At 36.7% G+C, this 17277-nt stretch overlaps 2 protein-coding genes across 3 annotated transcripts; both read left to right on the top strand.

The window, feature by feature from the left end:
* Positions 1–243: 243 nt before the first annotated feature.
* LOC108326277 (transcription initiation factor TFIID subunit 12) lies at positions 244–14033 on the top strand. Of its 2 annotated transcripts, XR_001831937.2 has the most exons (9): positions 245–879; positions 984–1124; positions 2208–2705; positions 11381–11455; positions 12002–12080; positions 12165–12229; positions 12337–12372; positions 12594–12778; positions 13557–14033. XR_001831937.2 is itself a non-coding variant. In XM_017559672.2 (8 exons), exons 1-8 carry the CDS (start codon positions 397–399, stop codon positions 12723–12725), a joined length of 1509 nt encoding a protein of 502 aa, XP_017415161.1. In that variant the 5' UTR covers positions 244–396; the 3' UTR covers positions 12726–12994. The 2 variants fall into 2 exon arrangements, 1 of the variants encoding a protein (XP_017415161.1); XM_017559672.2 differs by lacking the exon at positions 13557–14033 and having other exon boundaries at positions 244–879; positions 12594–12994.
* Positions 14034–16570: 2537 nt separating this feature from the next.
* On the top strand, positions 16571–16894 carry LOC108325742 (uncharacterized). Its single transcript, XM_052874566.1, has one exon. It carries the CDS (start codon positions 16571–16573, stop codon positions 16892–16894), a length of 324 nt encoding a protein of 107 aa, XP_052730526.1.
* The last annotated feature ends 383 nt before the right edge of the window (positions 16895–17277 follow it).

The following is a 17277-nucleotide window of genomic DNA, read 5'->3' as shown; positions in this document are numbered from 1 at the left end:
GACTGCCTCAACATAAGGCCCAATAGCCTTATTATTTTCATGCTCTTACAAATACACGTATGTTTCCACTATTAATATAATATAAAAACATAATTAAAAAATTAAAAAAACACCTATAATCGATTATTACTTAATCTATCTAAGTTTTAAAAAAATATGCATATATATATATATATATATATATATATATATATATATGTTTTCTATGTTCTCTGTTTTATCTTACTTTCAGACCATCACTCTCTTTTCACGTTTTCCCTCTATATATAAGTTGAAACAAATTATAAGGAACCAGCTTGCTAGAGAAATTAACAAAGACGATCAAGATCATATTATCACAGCACGCTCAGGCAGTGATCCTCTGTTTCAAAATTTCAATTGCATTCTCAATTCTCAATGGATTCTCAAGCTCCGGCAACCGGCACCACCCCCAGGAGTGCCGCTGAACCCTCACAATCTCAACCACCAAAGTCGTCTCCTCCTATACTTCCATCTTCCACATCATCAACTCCTCCTGTCTCCGCCCCAACACAGTCTTCCCCAAACCCTAATCCTAGCTCAAGCCCAAACCCAAGCCCAATTCAAGCCCCGAACCCCAAACCCCCCACTCCTACGCCTGCCCAACCTCGCCCCACGCAGTCCTTCAACCGCACTTTGCCGCCGTCGCAGCCTCAGTTCCCGCACTTCTCTTCCGCTCCTTCGCCTCCCTCCGCTCCTGGCGGCGCCCCTGCGCCGAGGGGTGGTATGGCAATCGGCGTGCCCGCGCACCACCAGAGCCCCTCTCCTCCGTTTTCATCGTCCTTCGGTCAACACTTTGGTGGGTTGGCCCGAACTGGAGTCAGTGTGGCTGAACCTACCTCCAATTCAAGCACCTCTCAAGTAATTTTCTGCATCTGTACGTTATTTTGGATATGAATGTTACTAAACATTTTCGTGCTTTTTGACTAGTGCAAATTTTTGTATGTGAATGTGACTACGTTTAGGTGAGAACGCCCGTGCAAGGAATGGGGATGTTAGGGCCTCAAATGAGGCCTAGTGGAATCGCTGCTCATCAACAGAGGCCCGTGCAATCGTCTCTTAGACCTCCTTCCTCTGCCCCGAATACTCAACCTGGGGGTTCGCAAGTTAGTGTGAATGTTTTTGACTATGCCCTTTCATTTCTGCATTTTTTTTATGCTTGGCCTAGTTAGAGGGTTTGTGCCGTTCAAGGCTTTAAATTGCGTTTGTGTTTTTGTGGCATTTCTTGATATTGCGGGGATAAATGTGGCCGATATGTCCAAAATGGGGATCAAGTTATGGTAATTAAGACTCTGAAACCTTGAAGTTGCGGCTGAAATCGCAGTCATGAGCTGTTTCTTAGAACATTTGGGCGGATTGACTTAAGCTGGGGTTGGATATGTTTAGAAATAGTGATTTATTTAGGTGCTTTCTATGAATTGGTTTCAGATTTTATTGTTTTGCCTTCCATATGAAATCGCATTAGCAAAATTCATCTGGATACCGACTGAATTTTATATCAACTCTTGTGTGGGATCCTTGAATGCCCTTCAGACTTCTAAGTCATCAGGTTTTGGTTCTGCGAGGAGGAAGGGTGTTCTCCATAGTTTAAGGGTGGTGAAGGAATATGACTTGTTAGTGTGTATGATAGAAACCAAACAATTACTGAATATCAAAATTGTATTATTTAGAGTGTTATGCAGTAAAAAGATGATTGAGCTGAAAGCTCTACAGCCACAAGGAAAAACCCAGAGTCCTAGACTCCTCCAGAGGATTATTCTCCTCCTAACCAACTCACAACCTCTCCTCCCTCTCCACACTCTCCCTTCTCTCTCCTATAACAGAAGTCTCCCTTCCTTCAATTCTAGACACGTCATTCCTCATCCTAACTAACTTCTCTTTCCTTTTCTAACCCCATTTTCTTTCTTCTGACATAAACCTTCCATATTTTGGGCCTAATTGTTCCTTCTATAAGTGTTCCTTGTTGAGTAACAGGCCCATGTGCACTTCCCACCTTATGATCCTTATTAGGAGTCCTATCAGTGTAAGATTGTAAATATATTGAGCATTTCTTCATTTCTATTGTTATGTGTATCTTAAGAGGTTTTCTCACTTTCATATATCATGCTGCAATGCTTGTGCTTTTCTTGCAATATTCATATTGAGGGAAAAAGCGTAGGTAGTTTTGTAATTCATTGCATTTTGTTCAGAGCTTCCAAGGTCATGGAATTATGAGACCTTCATCTGTGGGATCACCAGCTACTCCATCTCAAGGTGCTTCACAAAGTGTACAGTCACTCAATCAGCCATGGTTGTCATCTGGGCCACTAGGGAAGCCTCCTTTGCCATCCACTGCTTATAGGCAGCAATTGAACCCACCATCAATGCAGCAGAGGTCACATATTCCTCCGCAGCAGCAATCCACACCTACATCTTCACAACAGCAACAACAACAACCACCTTTGTCTAATCAATCACAAGAGCATCATGGGCAACAGGTTCAGCCATCCAGGGCTTCTCATCACGTACCTCACCAGCAACAGGTTTCAAGACTACAGGGGCCAGGAAATCAGAAACCTTCATCTCTTGTTGTGGCACAAACCAGTGTAGTTCAGCCAGTGAGTCAAAGTAGATTGACAAATGCAGATACCGAGGAACCCTGTAATAGTATTCTCAGCAAAAGAAGTATCCATGAGCTGGTCAATCAGGTGAAGTATGCTACTTTCTTATGATCCATAGAAGATTTTCTGGGATTATATTCTAGTTTCTACCACCTGTAGTTCAATAAATTAGGAGTGGAACTCTCTGGATTTGTTAATCCATGTAGGAATGCTGAAGGTGTCTGCTTGTATGAATTTCCTTAAGAAAGAGAAATTTATTAATATGTAGTGGACTTGCATTAATAATTTTGATCAACTCCCATTCAATGTTGCCTGATTTAATTGGAAAGAATTTCATGGATTCTCAGAATTTAAGAAATTTTATAATTCCTTAGGCCCCATATTAGATGTTTAAGGAATTGGATGGTGGCTTACAAAAACTTAAAGCTCTTAAGATTGGATGGTAGCTTTTATATTTTGTGGTATGTTATAGAAGTTGTATTAGTACTTGGAACTTAGAATCCAGTTAATAATAATGTTTTAATGTCTAAATGGAGCTATGCAAGGTAACGGCCTCTTTTGCCAGTAATTTGGATTTGCAGGTTGTATATTATTCTTAGTATCTATTATAATGATAGAAATAAATAATTGATCCTATATAATCAAGAATATCTAGATTATGTATGTATTAGTAGAAACATTTTTATTTATTCCTGCATCTTATGTTTGTTATTAGAGGATATCAAATCTCTTCTATTTAATTTATTCATTCCTTTTTCTCAATATAAATAAATCACTCACACTGTCTCAGAAACACATAATTTCAGCTTAATGTTTCTCTTTTTCTTAGAGTTTAATATGGTATCTAGAGTCTTTTTCAAAATCATGTTGGCCTGGTAGACATGTGGTCTCAGGAGGATATATATTTTTGCAAACCTTTCTCCCAGGTTTGTGTTCACTACGTCACCTCTTGTGAGTTTTTAGGTGGTGTTTCTAGCAACCCCTTTTTTCTTTGACCAACCTCTGCTCAGGTTGCCTCTTGTGCACTCGGACCACTATAGTGTCCAGTCCATCAAGGTTTGTTTGGTGGTTTGATCTACTTTTCCCTCTCATGAGGTTATTTGTTTTTCCATCTTTCTAGAAAAGAATAATGTCTTCCAACTCCACATCAATCTCTAGAACATATTCTCTCATATTTTCCAACCATATTGATAGTATTGAGAAGATAGACGAGTTTAACTATTCATTTGGGCTTTTGAGATCAGGTTACGAAAGTGGGTTGGGCCCAAATGACAAAACATATTTAGGTGGAATGTCACTTCATAAGAGTAAAAATGGATCTAGAGACATCACAACTAAATTGGTCAACTCTAATGAACAGTTGACTGACATATCACCAATTCTAAGAGGACCATGAATGATCTATTATGTTTGCAACAAGCCAAGGACATACAAATTATACACTCCAGCTTTAGAGGGAGTGTTATAATTATAGAATTAAGGAACAGATCCTATATAATTAAGAATATCTAAATTATAGAGTGTTTTTATCTAATCCTATCCTATTATTGTTATCAGAGGTATAAAATCTTCTTTATTTATCATATTGATCCCTTTTCTCAACATAAATAAAGCATCCATGTTGTCTCAAAAATATGAAGTTTCGGTTCAATGTTTATCTCTTTCCTAGAACTTAACTGTAAAAAACTGTTTCTTATATCTATTATCTTTATATACTACTTTTTTTGATCCATTCAAAATAAAGGTCATGTCAATTTCCTTTTTGGTTTTTAAAGTTTAAAAATAACTTGTGTGATGTTGTGCTGCTAAAGTTTACATGGAAATTTAGTAATTGATTGTTTTTATCACTGTTAGTGTGGCCATTATAGTCATAGGATCACAGGATTCTTCTAGTTTCACTAGCCTCCTGTGCTGCTCTGCACTTAGGATTGCAACTGTAACAATGTACTGAAATCACTGGTCTTATTCGCTATCTCATAGAATCTGCAATGCAATCGTTCCCAATCTGGACACATTTGTTGTAGCTAGGCTCATCATGGGTCTGGTTTTGAGATCCATGTCGCAAAAACCCACAAATTCTCACCTATATTAGGCTAGTTTGTTTAAACCTTAATTATTTTTTTTTAAATAAGTGATTTTTAAAGTAATTACTTATTTACAAAGCAGATAGGATTTGCCTATTAAAAGAATCTGTGGCCCTTTAATCTGAATCTCTTCCTCCTTCTCATTCAGATACACTCTCTGATTCCCTTTTTGTTTGAACTTTGTGGAGAGTTGAAAGCTTCTGTCTGAATTCTGAATTCTACTCTATGGATCATCTCCTGCCTTTTCTCACCGTCTCTGTTTCTGCCATCTAAGATTCTGACCTGATATTTCTGGTCTGGTTTGTGTTTGGTACGTCAGAGTGTCCCTTTTTGGTTTGGTTGGTGGGAGTTTTCCTATGGCTGACTGAAGAAACTCCACTTTTTTTCTTTTCATATTTTAGAGTCATTTCTTGCTTCTGAAAGGCTGAGTTTCCTAAGAAAATTTTAATTTTCTGGTGTACTTTTGAGCATTGAGGACCCAAACTAAAAACCAAACATATCCCGAATTTAGGAACTTATATGATCAAGTCTTTTGAAGTTACTGACCTAACCTAGTGTGTGATTGGAGTTTGCTTATTTTGAGAAAGTTAGTTCTTGTTAGAATCTGTTTTAGCTGTAAAATTGATAGGAAGAGCACTAGTGAAACTTGTCATTTTCTAGGTTGCTCTTTAGTCTCATGGCACTCATGGAAACAAGCTTGTGTAGCTTTGTCTACCACTAAAGTAGAATACATAGCTACTGGAAATTGTTGTGCTCAAATCTCATGGATGAAACAACAACTTGAAGATTTTGATATCTTTATTAACCATATTCCTCTAAAATGTGATAATACTAGTGCCATTAATCTGACCAAGAACCCAATAATGCATCTAGGACTAAACATATTCAAATTAGACACCATTTTCTAAGAGATCACATTCAAAAAGGTGATTGTGTCATTGAATATATGGATACTATGCATCAATTAGCAGATATATTTACCAAAGCATTGTCTAAGGAAATATTTTATGAATTTAGGAGAGATTTGAGAGTGTTAGATATGTCTTAAGATTGAAATTTGACTCAAAATTGTGTTTTTCGGAAATTAACGCTCAATAATTGATTATCTCAAGGCTGAGAAAATGTTTTGATTTGGACTTAATCGATTATCCTGAGTAATAGTTGATTATCTCGAGATTTTTCTGCAATTGGGGATTTTCATTCGGGAAGAATCGATTATCTGAAATGATAATTTATTATATGCAATTTCTGAAAATTATTTTTGACACAATAATCGATTATCATTAGTGATAATCGATTATCACGTGCTGTACTGTTAGGAATAAAAGAGGAGGGAATTAACCTAATGCCGAACGGTAAGGCGGGGGGAAGTGAGGCTGTACGATACATGAGAGGAGAAGCCGAACGGTAAGGCAAGGGGGAAGTGAGGCCGAACAAGGACAGGGGAAGCGAGGCCGAACGGTGTGATAGGAGAAGCCGAGCGGTAAGGCAAGGGGGAAGTGAGGCCGAACAGAGAGAGGGAAGCGAGGCCGAACAGTGTGAGAGGAGAAGCCGAATGGTCAGGCAAGGGGAAAGTATAGACCGAACGGTATCCAGAAGGGAGGAGGGAACTAGAGGCTACCGAACGGTATTTAGTGGAAGCAGATTGGGTTATCAGAAAGGTTAGGGCGCGGAAAGGCGACACTATAAATAGTCTTCTTTTATTTCTATTCAGGGGGTTATTTCTTTTGAGTATAGACTGGACATATTTGCCAGTGGAGGAAGATAGGCTTCCTTGGGGGAGATTACACTTGTAATTTTCTATACCTTACAGAATCAATAATACATACTTGCATACTTTCATTTCTATTGTTCTAGTCTTTGAGTGAGAAGAGAGCGTAGATTTAGGTTACTTGTATAAAGTAACCTAACAATTGGTCCGACCTGCCGGATCAATATCGGGGGAGAGAAGAGCTAGCGAGGAGAAACGGTAGCGAAGAAGAATGGAGGGAAAATTAAACGCGCTAGTAGGAAGAATGGAGGGAAGAATGGTGGCGATGGAGTCGAAAATGGAGGAAGTGACGGCAGAGGTGCGAGCGATGACTCGCGAGTTTCGACGAACTTTCGGGCGGCGCTCCAGGAACCGAGATTGGAGTTTCGAAGGAAGACGTGATTCCGTCTAGGTTGGACGACGACCGCTAGAAAACTCGGAGGAGAAATCGGAAGAAGACAGAGGAGAAGTTCGACGCAGTTGGAGGAAGCGCGTTGAACTACCTACATTTGAAGGTGTGGATCCCATGGGTTGGATCGCACAGGCAGAGAAATTCTTCGATCTCCAGAGCGTGACGGAGAAGGAGAAGATGAAGCTCGTCTATAGATGCATGGGGGGAGGTTTGGAACGTTATTGGTTCCGCTTCTAGTGGGAGAAAACTAGGCATCCGACTTGGAAGATGTTCACCGACGCTCTGACGCGTAGGTTTGGCGAACTAAATCGGGGCACTGTTTGCGAGAAGATGACAGAGGTGCGACAGGAGGGATCTCTCAACGCCGGCGGAGGGCAGGAAGACAAAGATGAGGAAATTAACAATCTCTTGGATCTGGAGGATGTGGGTAAGGGAATGGGAGAAATAGAGCTGAATCTGAGCACACATCAACCGCCTTTGCTGATTCAGTGTCGTCTCTTTCAAATGGATCACACAATTCAGGGCACTCTTTTGGTTAACAGAAAGCTTCTTCCTAGAACAATATAGGTTAGGCATTCAATGATTAAAGTTGAGAAAGACCTTAGTTTGATTATGCAAAGCATAAATTCTTTGGAGGTAGTGAACATAAGCATCAAGCCAAATAGAACTTATTTATCTAAAAATCTGATTAACTTTTGAGCTATGGAGGAGTGCCAAATGAATTCTTCAAGGCTCTACTAGAGAGTAATTTGGAAGATGCAAATCATGTTTTCTCCAATGAGCGTGTTGCACTCAGAGCATCCATTAATAATGGCACCATGGATGAATACATTGTGGCAGAAATGATTTTATGTGGAATTCCTCTGGATGAGCCATTTTTGTAGTATCATCTGTCTATACTTGCAAGGGAGGAATGCAAGAAGCTTAGAGGAGGGAAGCTATATATGCCTGATTGTTTCTATTTAATGGGGACTGTAGATCCCACTGGATGCCTAGAGAAGGATCAAGATTGTATAATACATGAGCATGACCAAATTACCAGGGATGTGTTGGTCTACAGAAATCCAGGTTTACATGTTGGCGACATTCACATAATGCGTACCACATATGGGGATAAGTTAGAATCTTTTGTTGGACATAGCAAGTATGCAATCTTTTTCCCGTGTGTTGGGACTCGCTAAGTGGCAGATGAAATTGCTAGAGGTGATTTTGATGGAGATTTATACTGGGTTCCAAAATATCCTCAGATTTTACAGTATTTCAGAAAGAGTGACTCTTGGATGGAAAATTCTGGCCCTTGCCAATCTGTCCAATTGGACTCCAGTGTTAAAAAGCCTAGTACACTTTCAACCACGGAACTTGAGGATGAACTTTTTAGACTATTCCTCAAAATTCGTTTCCAACCAAGTAATGCAATGGGTGTGGCAGCTGACAGCTGGATGGCGCTCATGGATCGTCTTTTGACATTAAAAAATTACTGCAGTGAAGAGAATGAGAAGGGGAAGGAAAATCTGAAAGAAAATATACTAAAGTTGATCGATATATACTACGAGGCATTAGATGCTCCTAAGAAGGGAGGGAAACAGGTACAAGTTCCAGATGATTTAAAAGCAGAGATGTTTCCGTACTACATGGAAAGAGATAAATCATTCACTTCAACCTCTATTTTGGGTTTAATTTATGATTGGGTTGGTACATGGCAAACAAAAGACATCGAAGATTATTTTTTCCGGGCTTATGATTTTGGAAAAGAGGTGAGCAGAATGCTGGAAGTTAATAGAATCCAGGAAGAATGGAAGACAGTGGAGGAGGATTTGCCACCACCCAAGCCTCCAGACCTGAATTTGAAGGGCGCCACTTGGGAAGAGGAGCATTATGTCAAATAACAGGTCCCTGACTTCAACCTTGAGGACAAGGTTGATTTTGAGGGGTAGAGTAATGTTAGGAATAAAAGAGGAGGGAATTAACCTAATACCGAACGGTAAGGCGGGGGGAAGTGAGGCTGTACGGTACATGAGAGGAGAAGCCGAACGGTAGGGCAAGGGGGAAGTGAGGCCGAACAGAGACAGGGGAAGCGAGGCCGAACGATGTGATAGGAGAAGCCGAACGGTAAGGCAAGGGGGAAGTGAGGCCGAACAGAGAGAGGGAATCGAGGCCGAACGGTGTGAGAGGAGAAGCCAAACGGTCAGTCAAGGGGGAAGTATAGACCGAACGGTATTCAGAAGGGAGGAGGGAAGTAGAGGCTACCGAACGGTATTTAGTGGAAGCAGATTGGGTTATCAAAAAGGTTAGGGTGTGGGAAGGCGACACTATAAATAGTCTTCTTTTATTCTATTCAGGGGGTTATTTCTTTTGAGTATAGACTGGGCATATTTGTTAGTGGAGGAAGATAGGCTTCCTTGGGGGAGATTACACTTGTAATTTTCTATACCTTACAGAATCAATAATACATACTTACATACTTTCATTTCTATTGTTCTAGTGTTTGAGTGAGAAGAGAGCGTAGATTTAGGTTACTCGTATAAAGTAACCTAACATGTACCTTCAAAAGCTAGCCGTTACAACGGCTATAAACGGTATAAAATGGCTAGTTTCTTCCCTAGGTGTATAAATATGATCCCTTACTTGATTACAAACACCTCTTGCACCAAAATTCTGACAAATTGAACCCTCAAAGCCATTTTCTCTCATTCTCTTGAACCATTCTTGAACTCTCTTGCTTGTGCTCCTCCTTCTTCAACTCATGGATTACTCTTGCAGCAAGATGCCTACAAGACGAAGAACTGGAGCCTCTTCACCACCTCGCGCACCTTGCTCAGCCAACATTGAAGGATGGATTTCAGATTCTAGCAAGCATGAAGAGTTCATCCATTTTTGGAAGGACAAGAAACTTATTCCTTCCAAGTATGTTACCCTGAACTGGTATGAATATTATGGCTTCCAATTTCCTACTCTAATGGAGAATCAAGGATTGAAACACTTTGTGGATCAGAAAGGTGTGATCTACCTAGATTTAGTTTGCGTCTTCTACTTTAATCTCAGAATGCGTGATGGCGTGGCAAAAACAAAAGTTAAAGGAGTTAACATCATTCTTGATGATGATATCTGGGCTATTGTGGCTATGCTACCTATTCGGGATGACTCTGTCAAGATACATCTTGGGATAGAAGGTTTCAACCGTTTACTCGCATTTCAATCTTTTTTGCGCAACCCACAACTTCAAATAGGGCACAAACAACTTCTTGTGGGAGGTTTCAAGGTAGAAGAACGTATGATTTACTACTTGGTTGTTTGGGTCTTATGCCCACGTGCTACAAACCATGCCTAATGTTTTAAATAAGATCTCCTCATCATCTATGGGCTTCTCAACCATATTCTTATTGAGTGACCTTATCTAATCATTGATACCATGATGAAGGCACAATGATATCCTGTTTATAATTTACCCTATGCTCTTCTTGTCTCCCAGATTTGTCAATACAAGGAGTAAATATTGTTGGAGGGAATCTTGTGACTTGGAAGAGTAAAAAACAAAGTGTGGTAGCTAGATCCAGTGCTGAAGCAGAATTCAGGACAATGACACAAGGGATATTTGAACTACTTTGGCTTAAGATCATCTTGGAAGACTTAGGAATAAAATTGAATGAACCAATGTGACTTATTGTGATAACAAATCTGTTATTAGCATAGCTCATAATCCAGTGCAACATCATAGAACCAAACATATTGAGGTTGACAAACATTTTATCAAAGAAAAATTATACAGTGGTCTGATATGCACTCCATATGTCTTCTCACAAGACAACCTTGCAAATATTCTAAAGAAGGGGCTAAAGAGCAACAACTTTGAAAGTATTGTTTCTAAGCTCGGAATGGAAAATACTTATTCACCAGCTTGAGGAGGAGTGTTAGAATCTGTTTTAGTGTATTATTTCTGTCAGAATTTTTGTTTTTATTAGTTATATTTTTTCGTTATTTAACAGATTATAATTATTGTGAATAATGGGGATATCCCTGAATCATAGTGATTTGGTTGTCTAGGAGTTATTATCATGCTTCCTAAAATAGCTTTCTAGCCTTGTATATATGGATTGTATTCTCAGCATGATAAAAATATAAGATTCTACCCTAAAAGAGCTTTCAAAGAAAAAAGTCAATTATTTTCCTGATATTCAGCTGAAAAAATGGCAGTGCTATAGGTGTGTTATTTAGTGATTTCCATTTGGTTTTAGCTTATGGTTATCATAAATTTTTACCCAGAACTACTCAATTGCTTACAGTTTCCATTGCCCTCCGTTTCTCAATGGATGATTCCTTAAGCACTTTGTTCTACAAAATCGTTGTTCCACTTTCATTTTAGAACATGAATTTACAATTTGTCATTGGTTATTAGATGGAATATACCAGGAGGCATTTCAAAGTTCTTAACTTTAATGATTCATCAAGCTTTAAACGGCCCTATTTTTCCCTAAAATATGTAGTTTTCTCTATATTTACATTAATTCTTTATTGCCAGGTGGATCCATTGGAGAAGTTGGATCATGAAGTTGCAGATATTCTTGTGGATATCGCAGAAAATTTTCTGGAGTCTGTGAGTATATTTACATTTTAGTCTGTGATGGAATTGTTCAGTTTTGCAACTTCATAAAATTTATGTTGTCTCTATCCTTATTAATGGTAGGGCTCACTTTTTTTTTTTTTTCAGCTAAGTACATTATTTTGACCCATATAAATCAACGGTCAGATGTTTTAATTCTTCAGAACTACACGGATTAACCTAGTGTTAGAGAATTCCTTCATTCTGTGTGTTCTGTTTGTATATAAAACTAAGGCTTTTATGGATGTATTTTTTGAAAATAAATAACAATACAGAAAAGACATGTTCTTAAAGGATGCTTGCTTGTGGACATTGATTATAATTCTTTTGTTTTACTCTCATTGTTTGTTGGTACTTTCCCAACGTAATTTGCTAGGAGTTGTTTTATGAATTCCTTTTTGTTGATGATGATTAATTTCTTTAGAAATGAATTATGTTCTCAATTGCTCTTGGTCTTCTTTTAGATAATTTTCTTATCCTAGTTTTTAACTCTGTAGATTGTTTCAGTAATGTTCATTCTTTTATGGATTCTTTAAATAGATAATCAGGTCTGGTTGTTCATTGGCCAAGCATAGGAAATCAACAACTTTGGAGGCGAAGGACATACTTCTCCATCTTGGTTAGTTACTAAAACTTCTGTTCTCAGATTTTATTGTCTGCAGATTTCACGTCTAATGCTATAATGCTATTCACATTTATACAGAGAAAAATTGGAACATGACACTTCCTGGATTTGGCGGTGATGAGATTAAAAGCTACAGAAGACAGGTAAAAAGGATCTGAATCTTTGTCGCATCTTTATGTTTTATTCATTGATCGGTTTGTACTCTTTTGAATTTCATATTATTGGCTTGTAATTTGTGATGATTTTGCAGATTACAAGTGATATTCACAAGGAGCGTCTATCAGCTGTAAGTTTTGGTCTCTTTTATTCTTCATATTTTTGTGGTTGTGTTGTATCTGTGTTGGTTGTTCCTGTGATTGCACAATCCTGCAAGGATGAAGACGTGTTGGTAGACTTTTTCAACACGTTATTATTCTGATATGTTCTTTATTTTCTTGACTTATTTTTGTTACTATTGCTAATGTGATGGTGGTGATTATTATGATTTCATTTGGCATAATTTGACAGATAAAGAAATCAGTGACAGCAACTGAGGCGGCACATGCTAAGGGCGCTGGCCAGGCTTCTGGTAGTGCAAAGGGTAATCAGGCAAAGACACCTATGAATATCATTGGCTCCCCAAACCTAAAAAGTTCATAGGATGCACGCTGTGTTTATGCTTTACACAGTAATGGAGGAAGCACTTTGGTGAGGTAATTGAACTTTGTAATAAATCAAACAGGTATTCCTGTTTGAAATCTTGCATCGTGAACAAAAATAGCACACACCTCATTTCACAGTTCAGAAATTGAATTCAACTTTAAGTAGTTTCACACTTAGCACCAAATTGTTGCATGCAGTGATGCGTTTAGTTTTTTTATCCTGATTACTGAGGAAGATGATAGAAATTCACAATTTCTATTAACTTTTAACCAGGCATTTCTGTTAGCAGTTTTGCATTCTGAACAAAAAATGGGATCTATTTCTGTTAATGCCTAGAAATGCTTTAAGCTTTGAAGTAGTATCACCCTTAGCATCTAATTGTTGCAAGGAGTCATGCGTTTTTTTTTTTGACCCTGATTCCTGAGGAAGATGATAGGAATTTCACAACTTCCATTAACTTTGTCTTTGTAGAAGGAAATCAAAAGCATGTTTAATCTTGATCCTGATAAACACTTAAAATTTCTTGTCATGGTCTCATGATGTTTTAACACCTGATTGGTGGTATTGTTAGCATATGTTAAACTTAGATGTCAATTCTGCAACTGACCTGCCAAAGGCCACCTTTTTTAAGTCAAACTTGTTCGATTCGACCTAATACTAAGAGTCTGTTCGATCTAGCTTGTATTTGAATTCATCATCCGGAGTTCTAAACACGTACTCAATTCTTTCCTGGTTAACCTTGTTATTTTCCTTCGTCGTCTTCTTGACGTTATTCTCTCTTTGCACAAGCATGATTTTCTATCTGTTGTGCCTGTCTGTTATTGTTAGGAAGATCAGGGTTCTTTTCAGGCTCTTCCTGAGCATTCCACGTGCACCTAGCTTAACCTGAGCAATGGTCCGAACTCAGAAGCATTGCAGAATGCCAGATAAAGGGAGCATAATTGGCTTCAGTGACTACAATTCTTTTGTACTGATAACAGTAAGAAAGCCATTGGTTGGGTCGGCTGGAATGTTTTTTTATTCTGATGAACTTTCTAATTTAGATGCAAACAGTATCCTGAAATATATATATATATATATATATATATATATATATGCAATCACTTTTCCTTTAAGGCAAGTGTTCCTCCACCCGCTGAAATTCCGTAGCGTTGTGGCTTAACAATTTTGGTTGATTCATTTTTATTTCCCGCAGCCATTTTCAAAGCTGTTGAAATACACGTCTTTCTGCAGTGATTTTGACAGTGTCTGTGTATATATAATACACATTTATCTACTAAATTTATATAAAGTATGTTTATTATATATCCAACTGTTAAAAGTGTACATTGTAACAAGCATCAAACATGTTTTATTGATATAATTGCATTTTTAACTATAATTTATGCGAAGGTAATTGAAAATCGAGTAGTTTTTATTTTTCAGTAGCATAATGCTAATATTCAATCTATTGAACATACACCGAGTAATTTGATCTTACTTCATATATTATATATTTCAATTTAGAGAATCTTCTTTTGTCAGCAGATAAATATAATATTTATCATAAAACCAAATCCTCTTGTAACAATTTTTTTGAATAATATTTTAGATATTATTTCAATTTCAAATGCACTAAGGATGAAAAGAATTTTTTATTTCTTAAGAGGAAAATAGTTTTGCGAAAGAAATTGATCGTATTTGGAAACACAAGTTTCTTAGGGGCATTAAATAATGAATATATTATAGGTTTATTCCAAATGTTCCATGTTATTCATACCACCCCTACTCATTATATATATATATATATATATATATATATATATATATATATATATATATATATATATATATATTGATTATTCAGACTTTGATAATGATCTGATTCTGTAAAGTGGGAGTGAACAGGTGACCAACTTGAACGCAAATAATGGTTATGTTTAATGCATCAGTTTCATTTTCTTATTTTACGTTTATTTTTTCTTGTCCTTTGATGTGTTGACGTGGAACAGCATAGACTAATACTTCTATGTAACCCCGATATGGAATGCTTCACAAATTACACACATTGCTCTTCTACTGTCAATGACTCAACATTCGACTTTGTTTCCGTCACTGTGGGAGTATACTATATTAGTAACACCTGCTCATCTTCATTAGTTTTCATGTTAATTTATAATTATTTACAGTTTTATTATTTTACAAAAAAAAATCGTTGTTAATGTCAGGTATTATTATAAATGATGATATTTCATTATAACGTTTATCTATAGTCTGCCATCATATAAATTATATCATTAAAACGTGCTTTCTTTTTGTCATATTTTTCTTTTTAGTAGATTTCGTGTCATACTGAATTGCACATTGAAATATTAAGCCTATTCTTATTATGCATAAGATTATAGGATTGTCTATTAGTATTTATTTAATGGATAACTTGTAGAAGATAGCATTTGTGAAGGTCACTACTTTTGTTAAATGAAGGCTATACTTAAAGTTTCCACAGGAAAACAACTATATATACATCTGTGAGAATAAAACACGGCAATGCTAATTTCAAAACAAACCAAAAGCTAAAGATAATATGGAATTATGCATATGCAGTAAACTAATCCTAAATTATTTAAACCATAGATTAAAAAATAGCACAAAATTAGATGTTGTTACTTTTATTGGTGCTCTCTCTCTCTCTCTCTCTCTCTCTCTCTCTATATATATATATATATATAACTAGAATTAAAGTTTTATCTAAAAGTAATGGTCTGCATAAAGTTTTTGTGATATTTAATTGCTGGGTAAATTTGAATTACTGAAACTCTAATTTTGACTTTATAAAGTTATATACTTCAAAAATAAAATTAAATACGCTTTAAAATTTCAGTTGAAGATTGTTTAAATACTTGAGAGGGAAGTTCCTTACACAAGTAAAAATTAAAATATAAATCTCACATTTGAAAATTCTTTAAAAATGAAGACAATTTTTTATATTAAAAATATTTAATGGGAAATTATTACTTTTCTCAAGAAAAGAAATATGTAAAATGAGGTGGTGTATATATCTAAATGTATGTTGCGTCAGCTACTGTTATCTTTCACTCTTAATGTCTGTGACGTGAATGACAATTAAAACATTTTAGTTTGTGTATAATTATTGCATGTGAACCACAGATTGTTCTTAAGTAGGTATGTTATAGTTCATTACTTTTAGGATTTTCGGTTTTTCAAGTCAATCTATTCAAACTTATAGGTAGAAAATTCTTGGTGTTATTATTTATAAAAAGCAGTCGTTTATCTTGTAATTTTATTATCAGCAATGATCCCTTATCAGCCATTTCAGGTAGCTGAACTAAACATTAATGATGTCTTACAAAGTTGTTCTGCATCAACCTTTGGTTACATCCATAATGATCTTAATACTCCAAATTCTCTCAGATCAAAGGGCCACCTTGTTCTACTTTGCTGACACATATACCATTAAGGGTTTTAAGTCTTTCACAGAATTTATAACTTAAAAGTTTTAAAGCAGTAACTGACAACTAGGGAAAAGGAAAAAGAAAAAAATGTCCTAAAAACATGAAAGTCAAAACGAAGACCTTCCCATTTAATGAAGCAGATAAACCAACTCTTTCCCCTTTTAAATTTTGTGTCATACCCTTTGTGCACTTCACAATTACTAATTTCTTGAAGGTGCCATTTCAACCCCCACATAAAAACCGTACCCACTCCAGCAATACCTCTCTCATTTTATCTATACATATATATATATTCCTTCACCCCAAAGATATCATTACATTGGAATTCTAAGAGGGATCTTCTACAATCAAGAAGAACCTGAAAAACCAACTAAGGGTGCATAAATTGTAATGGCTTGTGGGTGTTCATCAACAGCAGTGGCAGAAAAGATTTCATGGAACTCTGCAGTGTTTGTGGCACTAATGCTGCTGTTCAGTAGCTGCGAGTCAAACACAAGAGATTTCACTAATCAGATGTTTGAGGAGTGTGTGAACAACGGTAATTATAAGGTGTGTGATGAGATTTACGTGGTTCGTGAGGGAGAGACCCTTCAAACGATCAGTGAAAAATGTGGGGATCCTTATATTGTTGAAGAAAACCCACATATCCATGACCCTGACGATGTTTTCCCTGGCCTAGTTATCAAGATTAACCCCTTCAACTATAGACCATAAAATGTTCCATTGTCCGACACTTTTTTCAACCTCACATTCTGCTGTGAGAAATTAAAGTTACAGGTCGTTCAAAAAGATTCTTATAATGTGACCTCTTACGGTCTTAATTTCCGTGTCAATGGATATATAATACATGAAGTCAAAGTGGTTGAGTTTCAATTTTTCTGAATATGAGATAATATATTGTAATGAAGTTTTTGTAATATAAGATGTATTTAGCTTAAAATAGATACGAGAGAAATGAGACGATGTGTTACACAAATATCAACCTTTATGGTTGGGACGTTGATAAAAAAGAAGAAATGGATTCCAACTATTTCCTTGCATATTTGTTTTTTGAAGTGATATTTTATAATCGAAGGAACTCTTGCAAATTAGGTGAA

This window comes from Vigna angularis, chromosome 3 (assembly GCF_016808095.1).
Source record: "Vigna angularis cultivar LongXiaoDou No.4 chromosome 3, ASM1680809v1, whole genome shotgun sequence".
NCBI classification, from domain to species: Eukaryota; Viridiplantae; Streptophyta; class Magnoliopsida; order Fabales; family Fabaceae; genus Vigna; species Vigna angularis.
This window is presented reverse-complemented; position numbering and strand designations above follow the sequence as displayed.